The 23,952-nt window shown below is 39.4% G+C and overlaps 2 protein-coding genes and 1 long non-coding RNA gene across 5 annotated transcripts; 2 read left to right on the top strand and 1 right to left on the bottom strand.

The window, feature by feature from the left end:
* Window positions 1-3,817: 3,817 nt before the first annotated feature.
* On the top strand, window positions 3,818-23,516 carry hoxd3a (homeobox D3a). Of its 2 annotated transcripts, none has more exons than XM_088083259.1 (4): window positions 3,818-4,089; window positions 19,294-19,353; window positions 20,994-21,552; window positions 22,628-23,516. In XM_088083259.1, exons 3-4 carry the CDS (start codon window positions 21,096-21,098, stop codon window positions 23,377-23,379), a joined length of 1,209 nt encoding a protein of 402 aa, XP_087939385.1. In that variant the 5' UTR covers window positions 3,818-4,089; window positions 19,294-19,353; window positions 20,994-21,095; the 3' UTR covers window positions 23,380-23,516. The 2 variants fall into 2 exon arrangements, with proteins under 2 accessions (XP_087939385.1, XP_042350936.1); XM_042495002.2 differs by having other exon boundaries at window positions 20,994-21,537.
* hoxd4a (homeobox D4a) lies at window positions 4,836-13,666 on the top strand. 2 transcript variants are annotated; one of them, XM_088083260.1, is made up of 3 exons: window positions 4,836-7,607; window positions 11,016-11,328; window positions 11,728-13,666. In XM_088083260.1, exons 1-3 carry the CDS (start codon window positions 7,566-7,568, stop codon window positions 12,024-12,026), a joined length of 654 nt encoding a protein of 217 aa, XP_087939386.1. In that variant the 5' UTR covers window positions 4,836-7,565; the 3' UTR covers window positions 12,027-13,666. The 2 variants fall into 2 exon arrangements, with proteins under 2 accessions (XP_087939386.1, XP_042350937.1); XM_042495003.2 differs by lacking the exon at window positions 4,836-7,607 and having other exon boundaries at window positions 9,922-11,328; window positions 11,728-13,661.
* On the bottom strand, window positions 16,453-19,258 carry LOC148188510 (uncharacterized). Its single transcript, XR_015777639.1, has 2 exons — window positions 18,468-19,258; window positions 16,453-17,260 (listed from the first exon to the last, which is right to left on the bottom strand). It is a non-coding gene; the product is annotated as an uncharacterized LOC148188510 (long non-coding RNA).
* Window positions 23,517-23,952: the final 436 nt, after the last annotated feature.

Below are 23,952 nucleotides of genomic sequence, written 5' to 3' on the forward strand. Positions count from 1 at the left end.
GTCATGAGTCGGGGTCAGCTATTTCACTCTTGTCATTAGCCACAGTCATGTTACACCCCGGAGATGCTGCGTTGCTTCATAGCCACACGCTATCTGTCCAGTGTTATTTCTGTGGAGGCTGTATGACGATAATCGCTGTGGAAATTAGCTGTGTGTCAACGATTAGGAGCATACGAGTGGACGGGCTTTTCCACAGCAGTGTTTAATGGGATATTGCCTCCAATGTCACAGAAATATACAATCAGTCGACAATATGTGAATGCGTAAGGCTTGCAGATAGAAGTTGTAGCCATGACCTTATCACTGAGTGTCTGTGTGTGCGCACGCAGTTCCAGGACAAGAATCTTTAATAAAAATGAAGTAGCCTAAAAGTAGCAATACAAGACTGTGAAATTATTACATTACAAGTAATGTCCTGCACTAAGAATATAAGTACAAGTAGCCTATTTTCAGCAAAATGTGCTCAAAGCTTCAAAAGTGTAACAGTGAAAAATGACCCGTGTGAGTGTACTTTTTTTTATTGTATAATTTTATTTTTTTTCTCATGCATTTTTGTAATTAGCATTTCAGTGTTGTTGCTGATCGAAATGGGGCTGATTTTCGCTGTGCTCGTATAGTTTATGTACAGACATATGTCCATAACCTATATTACTTTCTATATATACTTTGTATGTATATATATATATATATATATATATATATATATATATATATATATATATATATATATATATATATATATATATATATATATAAACTTCATTCATTAATAACTTATTAATATCATTAATTTGACGATAAGAATGTGTATGAATGTGATGAATAGTTTAGTATAAAAAAGGAATAGGTTGACAATATTTCCCTCTATAGCTACCTATAAAATAGCATAAAATCAAGTAGCTCAAAGTACAAGTAGGGGAGAGTGGGGTTGGTTGGAACATACTCACAGGTACTTGTACATCAATAACAATAATAATGATAATGATAATAATATCATTATTATTATTATTATTATTATTATTATTATTATTATTATTATTATTATTATTATTATTATTATTATCATTATTATATACATTTTTAAATTTTATTTTATTTTTATTCTTTTACTGTGTCACAACCAGTGCACTGCAAGGATTGCATTTCAGTTTCGTTGTACTTGTGCAATGACAATAAAGCTATTCTATTCTATATTCTAACAAACCCCTCTTCCCTATACTACTACTAATACTATTACCTCTGCTAAAGCACAGCACTTGAGCAAATGTACTTAATTACAACTCCACCATTACCTAATGTAATGTAATGTACACTATATTATATCTAATCCAACCCAGCAACGAAAACCACAATAAACGTAAAACAGTTCTGCGCTATGGGCTAATTTGACAGCTGGTATTAGAGTGACATCTCAAGTCCTACAACACCCGGACGTTTCACAGTGTGTTTCTGTGGAAGACAAACAAGAGGGACACAGAGTGGAACGTTAATGCAACAATGTGCGTTGGAATGGAATCATTCCACACTAATGCTACATTTTGGCATTGATGTCGCGTTCTGCCTTCCATAGGAATGCATGTTAAATCACTGGGTATCTGATTCTGAGCTCGTTACATAACCCACCGCCCCCAGTCATTAAAACTGATACATAAGGGTGAAGCGTTGGTGTGAGTCTGTCCCTCACATTATTTCAATCTCTGTGCAACACTTTATCGACGCAAGGCAAATGAAACCATGTTATTTGAGCCTTTGATGTCACATTATACTTTCCTGTTAGACACCTCTATTTTAACCACGCCTCTAAGTTCCTGCCTTATTTAAATTCGCTTTAGGAACAATCAGGATTTTATTTTAAACAGCCTGGTTTTCAACTCAAAACAAGCAATAAGGGAATTGAAACACACACACAATAACTAATGTATGGCTGGGCTACACCGCTGCACCATTTGCTTGGATGTTTGGCTTTAGTTTGTTTAGATTTGAAGAAATCTAATTTGTCTTTAGAATCTTAAATCAGAGAGAATAGGCCCACCAGACTCATGAGTTAATACACATACATGGAGACCTGCTGCTATGTGAGACGTACTGGTGGTTGCGACATCTCTATTAGTCCTCTAGGTGTCTAATGTTGCAGCTGTGTGTATCGTTTACCATTTCCATCCACCGAGCAGTGGAAATGTAACCTAATGCTGAATTATGCTGACGACTTCTAGCTCCCTTTATGTCACCATTGGCATCTATCTAACTAACTGAGCTTGTTTTATGCATAGTTCATGTCTTTGATTTGTGCAGCGGCCCTTATTATCGAGCGGACCAGTAGCAGACACCATTTGTTTTCCCCTATCAAAGGAAATGGCTAGTGTGAGGGCGCTAGATTTGTCTCTGGCTGTCCATCATTTGTTCAGTGTGCACTGGTCCACCATCACATCACATACTGGAGCTAATACCATTCACCCAGTGCAACCTGGCGACTTTCCACCAGTGACCTCGAAAAACGACGGTCACATCATGTAACAAGTACGAGCAGACAAATGGTCCTGCATATCTCTGCACCGACACTAAAGCGATGATCATTTTTTTCTTCCTCCAATGTAAAATGACCCTGTCCCACTGTCTCAGTGGACTACACTGGACTATAGAGTTACAATAATGTCATAGTTTTGTAATGCAACAAATCCTGATCTCTTGCAACACACACACACACACACACACACACACACACAGAGAGAGAGAGAGAGAGCAAGGCTATAACACAGGAAACCAGAGCCTGAGCCATAGCCGGACTATAAATCGCACAGTGCTGACTCTGGCATGCAACCAGATGAACAAGAATGAAATGAAATACATTCTTTTATTCTGCAGAATTGTACTGACGCGACGACAGTTTGCAATATGTGGCTGAAAAATTGTCACATCGGATAATAAGCGATTTTCTTATGAATAACATCAGCAGGCCTGCAGGCGCGCGCAGAGGACGATGATATAAAATGTGTTTACAATTCAAAACACATTTTGTCATGTAGAGCAATAGTTTAACACTAACAGAAGGCAAATGTCACAATATCAGACTATTTTTTAAAAACAGAATGAATGGTATTTCCATTTTATTTTTCTTTATTTAGACACCAGTATTAGTTTTTATTGAGCCGAATGAGGACGCTGTGTGTTTTTTTTATCATGTTAAATTTTGTTAACAGTTGCATTATTAGTTATAACTGAGTACAATTAAAAAAGATGGCTTTATCGTATTACATTAGGTTAAGTTGACAGAGGCCGCTTCCTGAAAAACAACATATTCACCGGTTATTGGCGCAAAAAGCTTAAGTTTGACGAAAAAAACACCCAGATATAATTTTTAAAATACCTCTATATATTCTGGTTTAACAGATGAGCCTATATGTCGCCTTTAATTTTTATCCAAGCAATCATAGCGTCATCTTGATATTGCCATATGTTAAAATGTAGATTTTATCTTAGTGTGTTATTTTCTGTTTTATTATAACGAATTTCCATTGTGATAAAGATAAAATTGCTCTTTTGCGCTTTTAGATACAGCATTTTCTGGTTGAGTTATAGAAACAAAAAAGGAGGGTAAAAGGCTCTTGTTTTTCTCTAGAGGACACGGAGGGGCTTCTGCTATTATGCGCAAAGATGGGGAGAACTGCTGCAGTCGAAATTCCTTTTTGTGAGAGGACAATTTACAACTTGGTAATAGACCTTTTTATGTGCCTCCATCGCCTGTCATTGGATGCCACTGGTCATGTGTGAGAGGCAAACGTCTTCATGGCTCTTTTCCTGATTTCCCAGGCGATTTTTTTCCCACTGCATTCTGCGTCTATGGCGTTCAAACCGATAACGCCACGGTTGGCTTTCTTAAAAAATCGCATTCGTTTCATAAACGTGCAGAAGAGCACATATTTGCGGCGCTGCGTTGCTCATATCTCCTGGATGACAAGAGGAGCGTTGCAACTTTCTCACACATATCTGGCCTCTTCATACACACAGCAACACCGGCTCTGCGCTGCTTTATCAAAATGCACTGCATAGGTAAACCTGCAAGAATAAACATGGATTACACTCCGGCTATAGGTAAGCTTTCTGTGTGATAATGGGACTTTATTAACGCTGGTGTGAGTGCACGTGAAGTTTGACAGCTTCCTGTTTCATTAGTCATGTAAATTAGCAGCGGCTCTCGGGTCATTTGATGCTTTCATATGTTGCTGGGTGTGCTGAGATAAATTGTTCTATACTTTAAATGCGGAAAATGTGCGCAATTCTGATGTTAATGAACATGTATTGCTTTTATGCTGCAAGAATCAATGATGGATATTTTCAGAAATATTCTGGATTTTTATATGTTTCTCGGAAATGTGTTTTTTTTTGTGGTTTATGTCAAGATCACTCTGCAGAAATATAGCTCGTGTTTGAAGTCAGTGATGGTGTCTGAGCAGATTGCAGCTTGGTGCGTTAAATGAAAGGGAGAGCGTTGTATTGAAGCAAACATCCCCCATTTTGTTCTCAGTTTGAAGCAGTTTATTGCACGTCGAGGAGCCTTTTTTTTATTTCTCAGATTGTCGGACCGTGAAGCTAAAGGTGCATCCTTTCTTTAGCTCCCACATTGATCTGATGAAAACATACTTTCAAATGCTGTTCCTGTGCTAAAATGCGCCACAGAACAAATCTGCTTTGCTATCTTCCACATATGCAAAGCCTGGCAGGAGAAGTAGAGTTTTCCTAGCCGTGTTCAGCTGCCTGGAGATGGGGCCAACTGAACAAAGACAGTATTTCACTGTTGCCTGACAGGCAGCTGCGAAAGTATTTACAGCCTCACTGCAATGCGGCAAAATGGACCCTGGAAGAGAGGAACAAGTAGAAGCCTGAGAACATTGGATAGGTTCACTCTGGGTTTTTCTTATAAGACTGTGTACACAGCTTACATCATTTCTGTGTTTGTTGGTTGTAATTATGTAGAGCAATGTGTGACCGCAGGCCCTGCACACATTTGAGCAGATAGCAATTTCCTTGAACGAATGTGGTCTCCCCTTTTTATCCTTATTGAAATCGACCCAGACATGTAGTCCAGTAGGCTACTTTCCTAATTATTATTGTGTGACACAATAAGAGCTTTTGTAAGACATAAGCCACTTTATTTGTTATTGTGGATGTACATCGAAATTATGTTTGGTTACTCTCAGGTTAAGAGCTAAACGTCATAAAACATTAAATAAAAGTTAAAGCATTAAGACAAGATAAAAACAAGATAGTAAATAATGAGATGAAACTGACAAACACCATAAATAAATGATAATAAAAATAGTGATAATACGAAGGGCGTCTTAGCCAACATGTAGATGAATAAGCAGGTTTTAAGTGCATTGTTGCTTAAGTCATTGCACGATACAAAGTGCATGTAAATCAGTGCATAACAGCTATGTGTGTTTGTGTTGTGGAGGAGGGGGTGATGGAGGCTACAGCTCTGGAGAATAAGTTGCTCCTCAGTCTGTGCAGGTTTTTATGGTTCTGTATCTATTTCCCGATGGTAGGAGAAACAAATGTTTCTTCCTATTATGAAAGCTAAAATGCACAATAGTTGTTATGATTATTATTATTATTATTAATGATTTCATTATTATTGTTAATATCATTCGTTTTACGCTTCGAGAAAATTATTTATTCATTGATTTTCCTCCTAATATTTTTATCACAACCATCACGAGCAGCACGTTTATTTTGCTTTTGCTGCTTTATACATCTGCACTGCAAAACATGCAAATCTATTTCATGGTACCCACTTTAACAATCAGTCCTTATATCTACATATACGTTCTAAAAATTGAAGAAAAAAAAGACAAATCTGCACAAGGCTGGGATAATTCTTCCTGTGTCAACTTCAGTTTCATTTATTTTAAAAGCCTAATTAAACCAACATCTTTAATCATCACTTGCTTCAAGAGATCTTCATTTAATCAAACGAACATTGCGACAGATTCATTTGCATTTCGTAAGTTCAATTTCTTCTTCCTTCTTGCACATCTGTATCAGTAGTTCCATCAAACATGTGACTGAGTGAAAATTCTTGCTATTATAGATGGACATTTTTTGCAGTGGAGAAGCGAGGAGGTCGTTAAAATGCCAGCAGAAGGCGCTGTTGCCCAACGCTCAGCCTCTCTGCTCCTATTCAGCGAGCTCTTACAAGCAGGTTTCTGAGCGCTGTGATTGGCTGAGAAACACTGTCACGTGATCTGATCCATTTTTGAAAGTGGTTTGTGAGTATTGTGTGAGAAAAGGCTTAATTTTTAACCTGCTGTTGTGGAGACAATCAGTTTGTTAAATGACATCATCTGCTGTGATGCTGCATTTGGTGCTGTGTTGGATTTTTGATGCATTGCACTTTAAATCCCTAAAAAGCAAAAAAAAAAACAAAAACAAAAAAACAAAGTCTGTCATTTATTAACCTCATACAGACAGCAAGGTGGATTTTTTTATTTGTCATCACATCTAATTTAGGTAAAGATGTTACTATTCCATCACCTTCGTATATATTCTTGAATTAGCAGTGTGCATGGCATCCTTCTTATATTGATGCTTCTTGAGCTGAAAATAAATGACTTATATTTTATATATGCATAAAAAAACTGCAACAGCAGGAGCCATGAGAGCAGCTAAATCACCCAGGAGGTCATACAGAGGTTTCCCCTTCAAATTATCTCCAGGGGAAATAACTTTTTATGAGGACATGCATGTAAAAAGTGACAAGCATCTGATTTGATGCCTCCCAATTCATCATACCTGCCCCACCGTGGCAGCCATCCAAAACTCAACATCACCAACCCCTCTGCAGTTTGCACAGGAAAAAAGGGAGAGGAGGGGCAAAGCTGCTGTGCACTCTGGGATTGGCCCGGATGAATGAATGACATCAGTCTTATTGTGTCAGGTTCACTGGGGAGAAAAATGTATTTGAGCACAAATCAGTGATGCATGTTTGGTATTTTTGAGAACTTTAGAGGTCAAAAGGCTTCAGTAAAAATATGTAATCAGCTCTGCTCTATAGGAAGTGAAAGAAATAGAAACGCTTGATTTAAATAATTGCATAACAGGTTATAAGATTGTTAATATTGAAAAAATCGGAGATTCAGTTACAAGACTGTGTTGTTTGCTCAAGCATTGTTTTAGTCATTCACAGGCCTGCAAATACAGTGGCAAATACAAAGCAAAGTATTTTCTGTTTGGTCCCAGTGCAGCTCTTTGTTCATCTCTGTTCTCATACTATCATGGCAGTTATAACCTCCCAGCTTCCTCCTTTCTACGACTTTTCCTCAGTGCACATCAGTGTAATCGCCGTTATTGAGTAAGTGCAACTTTGAGGGTTATTTATGGGCCTGCGCGGTGTTGTGAGTGGCTGTGAGGAAACACGTGACGCCATTAAAGTTTGTTTTATGGCCCGGGACTTGACAAGCCAAAATATAATTCTCATTGTGTATTAGTAAGACCGTCCAGATGGGTTGGAATAGAGCTTTGAATTGGCAGGGAGCTTATACCAGGCTGACTTTTCCCCTTCAGCATGGATGCGTTTGTTCCACGGTGTGCCATGTGTTGCGGTCTCTGCGGTAAGCTGTGTTTTATCATTATGCTCGTGCTATGGGCGTGTGATGTCATAGTGCTCGAGCTGTACTGTTTCCTGCCTCTAAAAGCGGCAACAGTGCGCGCTCAGGACGAGCACAGATAGTTAGATGATGATGCTGCTGGAGGGAAATTGTGTTTAATGTTGTTACTGAGCTCGGTTTGGGTTTAAAGCTCTTAAGACTCAATCGATGCTTTTTCGGATGGCGTTCTTCACGTTGTTGTTGTGATTCACTGCTGCATTATTGAGTTACATGGTAGCATTGGGCTTGTCGTTTGCTTGGAGGCGAAAAAAAATCAACCTGTTATCAGACTTTTTAAGATTCCTAAAGAAATGGGTGAAATTTGGTGAAGGCCTCATTAAAGAAATGCAAGTTTATGTGCCGTCATTATGTTGCAGTTTTCATAATTCACAATTCATTTGTGAGACAAAATAACCGTGGCAGCATTCACTACATTAAAGTTAATGAACAACTAAACCCAGAATTGAGGTTACAACAATAAAATCGCCTTTTTCGCATTATTTGGCCGCTGCTGCAGGCCTAATGCATTTATACTGCAGGCCTTTTAAATGATTAATTCCCTCAGTCATTGTTAGTAATCCAGTCTAACTATGGTTAAATAATATTTAATAGAATTTGAAAGGGAATTTGCTCCATATTTTCTATTATTACGCATCAAAAAACGCTCACTTACTTCGCCCGAAAATTAGATTAATTTGGCCTCCTGTTTTCTGTTGCTCCCAAACGCTCAGTATGGAGATTTTAAAATAGAAAAATCTTGCAATTGTAGTGAAAAAAAGACACAAGCTGAACTGGTTACCCTTTCGTTTAACACAAGCTGGCAGGAAACGCTGACTTTATCATTCTTTTGTTGTGATTCTCGGCTTTGACCCGTCTGAAGGGCTGGCAGGGGAAGGTGAAAGACAGGTCAGGCTGTCTAACTAATATTGAAATGTGAAGTGCAAGAACGAATTTTTACACTCTCTAATTTCTCTTTTAGCTCTGATTGAAACGAATACTTGACGTTTTGGTTTAAATATGATGTCATATGAAGAGTGGAGTTATATCTGCGTCATGATAAAGTGTTTATTTCGTAGGTAAAAATATAGAAATAAGCGTCAACTCGTCTTCTAATTTAGCTGCTTTCTGTTTTATTCTCACAATTTTTGAAGGCCTGTATCGTGACTTTCAACTTTTCGATATGAATCAAGCTTTGATCTGACAATGCAACATCCAGCAAATAATTAGTCTCCTTTTTTAAATTATAAGGCCTATTTAAGAAAACATGGACTGTATTTATGGCCCAATCTTTATTCCAGAATGGTGACATGAACTAGTTTCACATTTGGCCAATTGTGCTTCAGATTAAGTGTCAAACTCTTATGTTTATACACATATTTGGATGAAATGATGATATTATAATATTGATTTCGGTGCTTGTGGGGAAAAAAAAGCTGCTCTTGTTCATTTTGGAACATCTTCAGCATTAATTCATGTCTCAGAGGGACTTGCAGTAGCCGCCATGGTGCTTTAGTTAATGGCTGACGGGGAATTGGTAAACTTTTGCACCCTTTGAGCTGTCACCAGCACTGAAAATAATTGAACTTTTGGATAACTTTGTAAATGATTTCGTTTGACCTCGGTGGCCTCTGGCTTCATCTTTTGTGGCGATAAGCTCCACCATATTTAGCTATCAAGCAACTGTTCTCTCAGTATCTCTGTATAGCTTATTCGACCAAAGCTTATTTGATTATGAGGTGACAGCTTGGAAAAGTTATGATTATTCTTTAAAGAATGTGTTTTTGTTGTAATTGTGAACTTGGAGTGTGATAGAAGTGGAGAAGAGCTACTGCGCAGAAACCTGGTTTGAGCTGAGATTCTGGTATTTTCGTTGAGTGTCTTTTCAGCTTGTCATTTTAACCTGGCAGGAATATCCCCGAGTGGAAGTCGCCTGCAGGGTTACAGTTTGATTTTAGAGGAGCAGTGGCTGACATGACTTTTGACCTAAACTCGAGCTGATGCTTGTACCAAAGAAATACAGTAAAGGGAAATCACAAAAACGAAAGCAAAGGAGGAAAAAAACTCCAAAAATGATACTAAATAGAATAATACATTTTAATATTATTACAGCCTATAATGTCAATTCCCCAGTGTGTGTTTTGCCACACATGCCTCTTATTTCCTTATGTAACTTTGTTTCTGTGGGCCACTTTGTGTATTTTGTTTGGCTGAAGTGCTCTGCAAATAAAGTGCTGTGGTTATCGTTGCTAAAAGCGGGCTTGCCGTCGTCTATATATACCCTGTAGAACCGAATTTGTGTCATAAAACCATAATCACAGATTCGATTCTAGGGGAGTATATGGTCGATGAAAAAACTTCGATTTATTGCCATTTTATTCTGATTATGATCAGGAGTTTGGTGCCTGCTGTCAGATGCTGCAGTGACAGTGTTGGCTCATGGATGAGAGTAAATCTGACAACACCACATACTTCACCAGAGGCGCTCTGGGGCATGGTGAAACTCTATAGGCTTTAAAGGAAATCTGACACAAAATGTTAGAAAAATCGGGGATTATTTCTATTTTAGCGTGTCGGGATTGGAATGAATTTACTAACAGACTGAGCACACTCCAGCTGTAGCTTGTTCCTCCTGCTTGTGTGTCCACATTATTGATTCCCAGAGGCTGCTGCTGCTGGCCAATAGGCTCCTGAGACTGTTTTTTCAAAGGGATGGCAGCAGATGAAGTGATGAGATTCGTGTAACTTTTGGATGACCCCTTCTTGACAAAGACAGTGTCCATCAATTGTCCTCAGTCATTATTCGCTGCTTTTATGCCAAGGGGCTTTTTGTATCTTTTGTTTGTGAACACCATGCCTTCAAGTTAGACTTAGAAACTGACATATTTTTCTATCTGCTTGGATGAAACAACTCTAAACACAGTCAGATTATCACATTTCTTTATATGTGTAATTTTATAGTTAATTATTGAGGTAAGATTGAAATGATGTGTGTTTTTCTTTATTTTTTTTTCCAATGTGCATTTTATGCGCACGCAGATGTTTCAGTGTAATTGTTTGTTTTTTCCCCACCGAGGTCCAATTTTGGTGTATCTTAAGTTGGATAAAATTGCTTTTAGTTGTATGTTTACCCGTTTATGGACCAGCATCACCTCTATTGGCCGATCTGGTCACATGGTTCGCTAACTTTATTCAGTTGACACCAAGTAGGAGGGCTTTATGGAGGGAGGAAAAAAAGACAACTCGAGAAAAATTAGTATTTTCTACCTTCAGAAATTAATGGCCATGAGTTCGTATATGGTGAACTCTAAGTATGTGGATCCCAAATTTCCTCCCTGCGAGGAATATTCACAAAATAACTATATATCTGAGCAGGGCTCGGACTACTACAGTCCATCGCAGGACACAGACTTTCAGCATCCAGGGATCTACCCACGGTCAAACTACACGGAGCAGCCCTTCAGCTGCAACACTGTGCAGGACTCCACAGTGCAGCCACGGGGTCATGTGCACGAGAGATCCAGCCACTCGAGCCCTTTTAGCGCACAGACTGAGCAGGGGCCCCCGGTCCAAGTGGCCGGACCCCGGACTTGTGGACAGCAGCAAAACACAAAGAGCCAAAATGGGATACAGTCCAAGCAGCCTGCAGTAGTTTACCCCTGGATGAAGAAAGTCCACGTAACTACTGGTAAGATTTCTTCTTCTTCCTCTTCTTATGGACCAACTGAGACGTGTACTTTAGAAATCGTTCAGTGTAATATTTATGGGAGTCTTTGAAAGGCCTCGCCAATTACACAAGTCATAAATTTTTATAGCTCAGGAAATAGGCCGCTAGGTGAGCGCCTGAAAGCTCCTGAAAACACATATTGACCGGTTGTAATGGCGCTTAAATCTGCAGCAAATCTGCTTAAATTCACTTAAAAATCACTCACTTATTTCCTGCTCTCGCTTCCTTGTACATAAAGTTTGAGCGCTCCGGGTCTAGAGAGAGAGAGACGCCTCTTGTGTTGTTGTTTTTTCCTGCATGCTGCATTGGCCACATTTGGTGACTTTTTCTCCACACTCTTGTTTGTTTTCTTTCTCCCAGTGAACCCGGATTATACAGGATCTGAGCCCAAGCGGTCCAGAACAGCTTACACCCGGCAGCAGGTTTTGGAGCTTGAAAAGGAGTTTCATTTTAACAGGTATCTGACCAGGCGGCGGCGGATTGAGATTGCTCACACTCTTTGTCTCTCCGAAAGGCAGATCAAAATCTGGTTTCAAAATAGACGGATGAAATGGAAGAAAGATCACAAACTGCCCAACACCAAAGGCAGATCTGCACCAGCCTCCAGCCATCTGCAGAGCATGCAGAAGGACAACCAGACTGATATCACATCATTATAAGACAAGAGGAAGGTGTTTTAGAAATAAACTGTATATAAAAAAGACAAAGGTTGCATCTGACTTTTGCATGGACTGATGTTGTTTTTAGTCATTTTTTTATTTAACAAAAAAAGACCCCAGCAGCAGTGTTGACTCCAGATTGAGTCAGAAAATCAATCAGTCTTTATAAGTGAGAGGTTTGAAAGTTCTGTTTTTATTTTCCTCAAAGAGACAAAAACATCGAACTTTTCTTTTTCTTTTTCTCTTTTTTTTTCTTCCTTTTTTTTTGGACGCCTAAGGACGTTAAAATGGGCAACCTCGTCTCATTTCATGGATTTAAACAAAATGTTGCAGCTCTTCTCACGTGGATTCACGCTGGTTTTAAAGACTGAAATGTCTTTATTCAGAAAAGGAAAGCCCTTGGTTCAAATTACACACACACACACAAACACACACATATTATTTCAGTTTTTCTTCCTATTGAAACATCGCATTAAACGCACAATATATAAATATATACTTGAAGGAACCATTATTTTGCATTTAGAGCACGCCAAACACACTTTCGTTAAGTTGCAATAACCCGGCTGAATCTCTCACACCCTCGTTTCTTTGTAACTCGTATGTTTTAACTTATTTTGTACAATAAAGCTTTGAAATTTTCTTAGCCTAAATATAATTCCCAAAAGCAAGACATTCCTGTGTGCATACTATTCTGAGTGCCCTTATAAATCTCTCCTGACATCTTTGTAAACAGTGTACATTTTCAGAGGCTCTCACTTGCCATTTGGAAGTCTTATATGAAAGATCATTTGTTTCTGCATGGCATCGAATTGATATTGGATGTTTTCTCATCGGAAATAATCAAAACCAGAATATTTAGGAGTACAATTGTTTATTTTTCTCGATATGATTTTTTTACGTCATTATTTATTTGTTTAAAAAAACGTGTAAATTTCGTATAGCACACATACAATTTTAATTAAAAGTATTCGTTAATTAATCTAAAAATATGTTTGAACTCTTGTGGATTATTAGCATGGCTTTATGCAAAGTTTTAGCCTTTAGTTAATGTGGGAATCTTCTAGTTTTTCATTGACACAACCGAGGGGGGCTTTTCACGTCACGTTTCAAGACAGATATTTCTTGTTTTATACCGTCATTGTCTTCGGACAAAAAAAAAAGCCCAGAAGCTCTCCCAGTACGAAGAGGTCTTCTCTGTGAAGTCTTCGCGATGAGACGTTTGAAAAGGTATTTCAACCGAAGGTCGACAAAAGCAGCAGTGGCAGGTTCATCCAGGGGACACATTTCAGCCGCAAGGACTGACCCCAACACCCCTGACCCGCCGGACAGGCAGCATTTTCTCTCCCAGGCGCTGCTCGCTTTGCTTTGGAGGCTTTTTTTCCACACTTAAAAAACCAAAGCATTCAAAGAGCCAGTGCGCGAACTCTATAGTTTTTACACGTGTTTCGACAGTATTTATATCAGCCCCCAAAAGCTTCTGATTTGTGCATTTGTCACCTCATGTCAATATGCAATCTTTTTGGTTTTATTTTTGTACATGCTTTTTACCTTGTATTGTGCATTGAGATGCGAGAAGTATATTGGAAAATAAAGATTTCTACTGATTATGCATTTAAATGACTGCAAAGAGCATTTTGTCGCGAGATTTTTGAAAAAAATATATTTTCTTCAGTCGATAATTATCTACATTTTGGGGAAATATTTACCCGGGCCAACTCAGGTATTTGAAAAAAATCTCTCTCACTCTGCTCAGAACTTTATTTTATTTTCATGTTTTTTTTATGGGGTTATTCAGTACAGTTTGTTTAGAACCGTTAACAAACGGATCACTTTTGGTGGGAAAAGAGTTTTTCAACAAGCGTGTGGAGCCATATGGACCTACAGTCCCCCTTTACCAAACATCCACAAATGCACCAAATGTGCGCTGCATGAGCAAATTCAGCCTCTTCTCACGCCAAGCATGAATTTCACGAGCATAAATATATTGTTGTACTTCTAAAAGTGTAGCATATCTTTAAAATCGTGTTAAAGAACGAGTTTCTGCTCTAAATTCTCCCTCGTTATAGCTCTTAACGACAGGAGCACAAGAATGCGCAAAAACATCCTCATGAGCTCTTAGTGGAGCTTTTCAAGGTGATTTTATATAATGAAAACTGCTTTGGCCTCTTGGAAGACTTTGACTTGAGTCTTTATTGTAAAAAAAAAAGTTCGTGACATTAGTCTTTATTAAACAATAGGAACACAAATGAAGTCTGCTGGCCTCGTAAATTCAAACGGACAAATCCAAACTTTTTCAGAGGCGGTTGTCTTGCTCCAAAATCCTATTACGCCACATTTATAAGCATGTACATATAATAAACTCCTATATATATGATAATAAACCACACTGTGCTTCACGAGATATGTCTTTATTGAATATGACCCATCGCTGCGCTGACCTCCGACCCTCCACACTGCACAATCAGTCCTGATACAAACAAAAGTGGCCATAAACGGACATGTGGAAAGACAATCTTGAGTCACTCAGCAGTGTTTTCATCCCCAGTGACCACTGTCTGATCCCCACTGGGGGCACGCGGGCCTACGGGCGCGCACATGGCGCTTGTATGTTTATGTATGTGTATAATGGGAGCGTGTGTCATAGATTCAGAGAGAAGCTGAGACAAAGTGATGCTACCAATCCACCATCCTGCCATAAATGATCTGCACATAGATGCAGAAGAGAGGATGAGCGGAGAAGGGGGTGGGGTGGGGTGGGGGGTGTTGGGGAGGGAGGGGTGGGGGGTGATATTGGCACAATTGGACAACTAACCTACCTAATATACATATACTTTCCTAAGCTAACTAAAGATCGCTTTTTATTTATTTATCATTTTTTTAAATATCCAACGTAAACCCCTGCTATCAAAACACGAAATAAAATTAAACACATGACAACACAGCCCCCCCCCCCTCCAGCAATTATCAGGTCAGAGCAGCCTACTACAACGTACAGTGTGTAGCCACACTGACCTACATGTCTGAACAGCAATAAATGGGAGCCAAAGGCAGTGCCATTTTCAATGACACTGCACCCAGTGCAGGAATACAGCGTCGTTGCTCTCCATCCGGCCATATTTGATTTCCAGCTGTTTTCGCAGAAGCCTCTCCGAGCCAGACAACCCCCCTAAGATATATTAAAGTGCGCTGTCTGCATTCAGAGATATAATCCAGAGACTATACCACTCCGCTCTCTATTCTCGACCACGTGATTGTCTAAATAATTAATGCAGCACGTCCCCCTAGAAACACGGCGTCGTCATTAATCGCAAGGACTCTATCAGACTTGAAAACTGAAGAGATCCCCCAAGAAAATAATATCCGATACCCGGCGCAAGCGTAGCCGCGCACTTTAGCAACACATCCGAACCGATGGATGCTTGGGTAGGTAAATATTTCAGCATTTTTCATGTTGCCCGAGCCGCTAAATGACGATATCAAATGTCGTGATATTTGATAAATTGCTGTCTTTGATGTGTGCGCTCTGAGCACGATTGTATATTTGGCTGTGTCGCTGAGTGCATGTCTTCTTTTTTTTTTTATTTATCGAATATGTAAGAAATGGTAGAAATTTTCTGCTTGCTTTTTTTTACGCATGTGTCTTGAGAGGGATTGATAGTATAAATGGTAAAAACTAAAGGGCAGTGACATGTATTTATGGCTGCTCGCTCTGAATAAATGCTCTTTCGGACACAGCTCAGTTTGGCCCCTCCACAGGGCCCACTCATTCTTTCTTCTGGATCTAATTCAGATTTTTAACAATTTACTGCAATAAAAATGAACTCAGATTTTTTTTTTTTTTTTTTTTTAAGAAAACAGCATGAGAATTATAAATTGCTAAGTCGAAATGAACATATCTGGATTTATAGTCCAAGTTTTCAACACTAGATAAATATCATTTAGCGTTTAGCTGGAGAGGACAGTGTTGAGATTTCTTCTCTTTTTTATTGTTAGTGTGGGCTGATTTGATCTTGATTTCTAAGAAGTGGTGGAAGTTTGGGCAGACTGACAGTTCAGCCTCCTTGTAAATCATTCTCAGTAATTCCTGAAAGGGTGCGAGGCTGTTGGGGGGCCGGGCGAAAACTGTAAATCTTTCACTTTTATTACCCTCTGAACATATGCTGCGACGCTACCAGTCCTGCATCTCTTCTTCTTCTTCTTCTACTTCTTCTTCTTCTCTGCAAAGATAACCCACTGCTGAAGCAGCCGACGCTCGCTCCAAATCTTCCAATCCATTCTGGTCTTTTTCCCTCCCAATGTATTTATTTATCGACTATCAAACGGTGCCATTGTTCTTTTTTTGTGACATATATTGAAAACAATGCAGGAGAGGACATGGCTCTCTCACTCTTTGTGTGTGTGAGGACAGACACAACAAACAAAAGATGATAATGTGGTTTATTTGAATACAATCCAGCTGGAAGAACACATGCCGCTTATTTCATAAATCTTTTTTTTTTTAAATGCACATCATCGCAGTTATTGGGCGACTAAAAAGGACATGATAGAAAGTATAACAGCATTCTTTTATAATATTATCCAAAATATTGAACTGTGGTGCATTTAAGGCCCACTTTACGCGTCTTATTGTGAATTTTCCCTTTTAAAAACAAGTGAGAATATCCAAAAAAAATGCTGCAAATCTCATAGCTGCTGCAACATTTAAAAAGCCCAGAAATTCATTTTAATAATACGCAGACACTAAAAATGCTGTAACCAGTGCTCTGATGGAGGAGAATACAGTGTTAAATCTTTATTATTAATACCTCAACAACAGCACATAATGCGCGTGCTGAAGTGCAGGCGAGTTGTAATTCAGTAGGAGATGAAAAGAAATAGGCAGAGGAGCATTTTCACACAGTTCAGATGAGGAAATAAACGCCACCCTTTATCAAAATGGATTGGTGAGGTAAGACTCGGCTGTAGAAGAGAACAATCACGTGAACAAATATGCTTGTATCTTAAGGCAGCGCCTTTATTTGTCATCACAAAGCTTCCGAAACATCCCAAAAATCCTAATGTTAGCTCCAAATGTGAACAGGCCTATCCCTTTCTGTATATTTCGATGGGTGATTGATTGCCAGGGATTTTTTTTTCTGGAATAAGGATACCTTGTTCGCTTTTTATTGGTAGTTGAATGCGAGTCCTTCCATTCTTTCGGGAATACTGTCTCCACTGGTATATGGAAATGTCTGAAAAACAGCAAGATCAGGTTTAGGACAGCATTGTCTACAGACAAAGGGTGAAGGATTTATTCTAGAGACTGCGTGGAGAGGAACTGAGACTGAGAGGGAAGCTGCTTTATGATGAATTGATTCGCAGGTAAGCAATCGCACAGCAGAAAGCAACCTTTAACCACGGGTTAATATAATGCAAGGAAATATATATGATTTATTCCACTCAGGGAGGTGATGCTTGTTAATGTCGCTCTCGCCGGTGCGGATATGGACTCCACAGCTTCCTCTTCAAAAGCAGATTCATTATTTTTGTAATATTTTTTCTTCGTAAAAAAGCGCCTGCAAATATTATCGACAGCTTGAGCTCGAGCTGCTTTTCAGCTGATTTCACGTTTCGATGAAAACCGACTCGGAGGGAAGAAGAAGAAGAAGAAGAAGTAGGAGAGGAACTTTTCTTTTTGACTCTTGGATCGTAAATCACATTAATTTGTTGTCTTATCGTCACAGTGGCGTTTGCCGTGATTTATGTGGTTTCAGCTATATGGCTTTGTTAACCTGCAACGTTATATTATACATGAATTCATATTGGATGTTTTGAAGGATTACCGGGCTGGATAGTGAACAAGGATAAAGGCAAATGCTTAATTTTCTATACTATTTGGATGTGTTTTTGACTCACTTGTATTTGCTTAATTGTAACTCGTATGAATATTCCTTTTTTAAATTTGATGGGAATAAAAAAAAAATAGGCCTGAGTCGCTATGACAATAAAAGCTTATTATTTTATATTTAAGTTTATTATTCCTACTTTTGCTGCTGTAGATTCTTCAGTGATTTTCAATGGATTATGGTTCAATCTACGTGCACAAAATCTTCATGTATGCTCGTAATTATGAGTCTTTGCAGAATGGCTCCTGAATTTATACCAAAATCAACAAAAGCAGAATGAAAGCAAAACATTTTCCTGCAACTGGTGATTTTGTGAGCAGCTCGTATTTTCTCCAGGATAAACAGACATTGCATTTTACTCCAAACAACAGCGAGACGCTATTTTTCAAACTGTTATCTGTTATTTAACAAACATTTCCCAACAATAATAATTATAAAACGCCACTGCATTTCTGTTTAACTTGAAATCTGAGCAGCATTTGAAGGACTAGCCGACTAACTGGGATAATAACACTTCACAATGAGTCCGGCCCATTGTGTGAACCAAACTTACCGTAACAACGCGTAGGCGAAAAACACTGCTGTTTGAAAAGAGGACCATGTCTGTTACTAGTAGCTCAGTGTGCTCAGAAAGCACTTCAGGCGCAGATTATCGACCAGCTTTAACAAATATTCCACTTCGAAGGAATCTTAAATGTCCATGATCAAAATTTAAAGCAGCAATTATTCCCAAATACAAGCAAAAACAGACGTGGTTTCACCAACAATAAAAAAAATTAAATAAAATAAAAAAATCACAGAAAATTTCCTGAGGTTTAATTTCTACTTTCTTGCCGCCGGTGGAGCATCTCCTCCTGCTGTTTGTGTCCCCGCTGAAAAGCTGCTGTGAATTTAGTTGAGAGTTGAGTCCACTTGAAGCCAAACTGCTCGTTGTTCATTAAACGTTGGCTTAATGCTGAATGACCCAAAGGTCACCTAAAAAAGCTTAAGACTGCTAAATATTTGGGCTCTTTGTGGAAAAAATGCACATGTAGGAGTTTTCTACATCAAACATTTTAAACAGAGAAAAAAGTGTGTGGTCATTGCGGTGACAATTATCTGTTTAACATTTTGTAAAACTGAATAAAAAAATAAAAATTAAATAATTATTTGTCCAGGAATTATTTGAACTAAAATATATTTAGGATTTCAGTTAAATTACGGTCATTTTTATGGTAATTTGTTTAAATATGTGAAGATTGGGCCTGATGATATTAATATTTTTTTATTTAACATAAAACATGGATTTATGCAATGATTTTCAAGCATTTGAGTGTGATTAAAAAGAGAAAAAAGTATCTAATGTGAAGATTAATTAATTGATTTTATTTCTCTTGCAGGTCGAGGTGGGAGCAGTGATGAATGCGTGAGGGATATAAAAAAGATTTGCGCAAATTTCGGTGAGTAACATTTCTTTAATGAAGGGAGTTAACAACACAGAGCAACTGCTAACAAGGTGAAAGGGTGCTTTGTTATTAGGCAACATATTAACGGTGCTCACAGTGTTTCACAGGAGGCTTAAATCACGGACACAGACATGAGGGATGACTTTAACTTCGCCTGTACGGGTAATTATTTGCGCAGGCCGGAGTCCCATTCCAGTATATCCAATTCTGCGTCTTCAAGACCGTATGAATAAAGCCAAATGAGCCAAATAGCATTAAAATACTATTTTTCCACAAGAAAAAAATGTTTACATCATTTTAAAATCCAACATAAAAACTTGAAATTATAAATCTTAAAGTCAGGAAGAATTTCACCATTTCATCCCACGATTCCCACATTTTAGCCAATGCGTAATCGCCAATATCCCCAGAAATCTCTCCAGTCTGTCTTCTCGATGTTTGGCTGCAGTCTCGCGCTCAGTCAGACTGGAGGCATCGTTTATAAACCGAGCCTCTGCATGGGAGAAGTCGCCGAGTATGAAATTCTTTCCCTTGCCTTCCTCCTACGCTTAGTTTTACACTTCTGAGGGCTGCGAGTCTTGAGGACTGTTTTGCTTTTCATTCCTCTCTGAGGCCGTTTACAACCATAACATTTGCGGTCATAAATTTTGCTGCGGTCCACACTGACAGGTGCAATTGTTATGCACGGCGCAGGCTGCACCTCCTCAAGCCACCAACATACAGTACAGGGCCCTTTGATATTTGTGTTTCAACTTGTGCTGCAAATGCTGTCGCGCGTTTCTCTGCTATATTCTGAGCACAAATTTAGCTGCTGTCAAAAATATCTAGAATATTTGATACATTTTCTCTTAATTATTATATATATTTTTTCCACAATTAAAGGTTAATTTTGCATGAATGAATCAGGAGCAGAACATAAAAAAGCCAAAGTATATCGGTTAAGGCATGTGAAAGGCTAATGAAATATCATATTTAACTCCCACCCCCACCCAACATCTCTCTCTCTCTCTCTCTCTCTCACACACACACACACACATACACATACACATACACATACACACACACACACACACACACACACACAGTTACTCACACACGCCTCTATCACCTACATTTCTGATATTAAAACGAATAACAAACGGCTCTCAGGCGATTAATATTGAGCTTCTCCTGTGCGTAAACATGTGATCCAAACGCATGTGCGCGCGGCTTTGGTGGGCTATATTTCTGCTGCAGGGAACAATGCATGACGGGCTTTGTCAGACCTTGTGATTAGTGAAAAGGGTATTGTGTGTATGTGTGTGTGTCAAATGCTGATTCAGCTTATTTCTGAGGGACTCCTAAAGCCTCCCAGAGGGTCCTTTTAGCTCAAGTTAAACTTTAACTGTTTTGTGCCAGAAATGAGTCTCGAATCTGGGGCTGTGAGATGTATCACTGTTATAGACACTGTGGAGACAGTTGGTAGTTTATAATTTAATAGCTGCAGTATAGCAGCGCGAGGGCCAAGGAGGGTGAATCTCCTGTTTGATTGTGACTTTAAATAATGAATTTTAAACATGTTAAGAAATTTGGAGCCATAATGAGTATGGGCCTTCTCCATGTGCGTCCTCCATTTGATATATTTCTCTTTATAGGTCACAGACTGGAGCAACGGTGGGAAACACCAATCACGTGAATAAACACCATCCATGCCATTGGATAGAGTTGCACTGGCTTATTGGCTTTGAACCCACAAAATGCAGAAAGCAACATATTACGATAACTCTGGACTTTTTGGAGGTTACACCTTCCCCAAACCAGACTCTTACAACTACGGCCCCGCTCACCAGTCCTACCCCGCTTCCAACATTGACAATGACTACCAGGGCTCAGTGTGTCCCATCCAGACCTCTGCTGTCCGGCCGCCGACCCTCAAAGACAGTGACCTGAACGGAGACTGCATGCGGCAAAGCAGCAGTCAAAGCAACAGCAGCAGCCAAGCCACGAGTATTGGGGAGCAGCAGGCACCTCCACTGTCCGCATCCTCTCCCAGCTCCAACAGCAACGCATCCCAGAAGAAGAAATCTCCATCTAGCGCCTCCAGCACTGCCACGCCGACCCTCACAAAGCAGATATTCCCCTGGATGAAGGAGACCAGGCAGAACTCCAAGCAGAAGAGCAACAACTGCACCAGTGCAGGTAGAGACCACGATGGTGCGTGTGCATACCTGCAAAGGCGTAGGTTTTGTTTCAACATTGGTGGGCGTGGGGGGGGCACATATGAAAAATGCTGTTTGGGGGTCTTCCACATGAAAAAATAAGCATACACCACTTAATTTCATGCATTCTGGTAGATTTTTACGCACAATTGGTGCATTTTCTGTATACATTTATGGTGTAAATGTATTAAATTAAACTCTTATACTGTTATTGGGGTGCACAAATCTGCACCTATAGCTAATTTGTGTGTGGTGGAAAGGAAATGGGAGTGCACTGTAATATCTGACAAGTTGATCTTTCTTAAAAAAAACCCAATTGAAATAATATCTAGGAAACTGATTGCTTTAAAAAGTAAGTAAATATAATATTTACTTCATATCTCATTGATAAGTTTTCTGAAAATTTAGTTATATTCACTTAATTTTGATAAGTTGCTGCAACTTTAAAATGACAAGTTTATTAAATCAATCTTTCTAAGTTTTAGCAACTTCAGTAAACCAAGTATTCTCTGCTGTACGTAATCTGCTGGTTGCAAACTAGTCAATTATATTTGTACTTTTTGTAAAATGTTAACAAAACAGAACTCACAGATCTCCTAACGTCATCATTGTGCTCTTTGTAATGCTCAAGTTAAGTCAGACTAACTTTGTTTACTGAAGTTGCTAACACAAACAATTTCACTTGCCATTTTTTACGTTGCAAAAATTAAACAAAACTAAGTAAATAAAAGTAAATTTGAAGTACACTTAATAGTTAAAGATAAGATTAATAGATAGATTTATTTTCTTTTTTAAAGCAATTGGTTTTCAAGATTATTTTAGGTAAGATCAGTTCGTCAGATGTATGGTTTAAATGTCTTTAATTTGTCATAAAAATAAAATCCCCTGCTACTTTCATCTTTTCATGTGGTGCACATGTTTCAAATATTGATGGGGACCCCCCAAAATCTTCACATAGTCTGTCTGTGGGGATGGGAGTGGACTGGGCCTTGTTGTGCTCACAGTTTATGACTGCATTATAAAACGATGGCTGTAAAAGAGGCTAAGACGATGCTCTGGTTCCTTCACAGGTGGCGAGGTGAGTGATGAGAAGAGCCCGCCGGGACCAGCCTCCAAACGGGTCAGAACTGCTTACACCAGCGCGCAACTTGTGGAGCTGGAGAAGGAGTTTCACTTTAACCGCTACCTTTGTCGCCCTCGGAGAGTGGAAATGGCCAATCTGTTAAATCTCACCGAGCGCCAAATAAAGATCTGGTTTCAGAACAGGAGGATGAAATACAAAAAGGACCAGAAGTCTAAAGGGCTCGCGCACTCTCCCCTGGGACACTCCCCGGATAGGAGCCCGCCGCTGAGTGGCCCAAATCACATTGGATACTCTGGCCAGCTCCAAAACGTGAACAGCCTCAACTATGACGCGCCCTCGCCCCCATCCTTCGCCAAACCCCAGCAAAACATGTACGGCTTGGCGGCGTACACGGCGCCTTTGGGTGGCTGCATCCCGCAACAGAAGAGGTACCCGGGCTCCGAGTACGAGCACCACGGCATGCAGAGCAACGGCAGCTTTGCCAACGCCAATTTGCAAGGCAGCCCCGTTTATGTGGGTGGGAATTTTGTTGATTCCATGCCAGCCTCGGGCCCCATGTTCAACCTCGGCCATCTTCCCCACCCCTCATCCACCAGTGTGGACTACAGCTGTGCGGCTCAGATACCAGGAAACCACCATCATGGACCCTGTGATCCCCATCCCACATACACAGACCTCACCTCTCACCAAGCGTCTCAGGGAAGGATTCAGGAAGCGCCTAAACTCACGCATTTGTAATAAGTGGTTTCTGTGTGTGTGTGTGTGTGTGTGTGTGTGTGTGTGTGTGTGTGTGTGTGTGTGTGTGTGTGCGCGCGCGCGCATGCGTGCGTGCGTGTGTGTGTATGTGTGCCAAAATTATGTTGCGCTCTTTTTATTACCTCACTAGTCTAATAACGGCGCTCCAAGCGAGTCGTGTGTATTATTACAGTATTATTGATATTACTATTAATGCTATTGTGTAATTATTTTCTAAATAATACAGCTTTGTCCATTTCTCTTGAATATTTGGGGATGCGCAGAATGGTTGTTCCTTTTTTTTCTCAAGTGCAATGCGCATTTTTTTTTTGACTGAATATTTCATGCCGTTACTTGAAGGTAAGTCTTGTAGATCATGAAAGTAGAAGCTCATCTTTAGAGACTTTTAGGGAAATTTTCGTCTGTTTTTTGTAGGATCTCATTCTCCTCACGGACATCCTATTTATTTATTTTGCATCATTTATTTTTGCATAATCTTTCGTACTAGCATATAGCCTATTTATTATTTAATTACTTTTGTATTGCACATTATTTATCGTTTCTATGCGAGTATTT

Source organism: Plectropomus leopardus, chromosome 10 (assembly GCF_026936395.1).
Source record: "Plectropomus leopardus strain MGB_pleo_1.0 chromosome 10, ASM2693639v1, whole genome shotgun sequence".
Lineage (NCBI taxonomy): Eukaryota > Metazoa > Chordata > Actinopteri > Perciformes > Serranidae > Plectropomus > Plectropomus leopardus.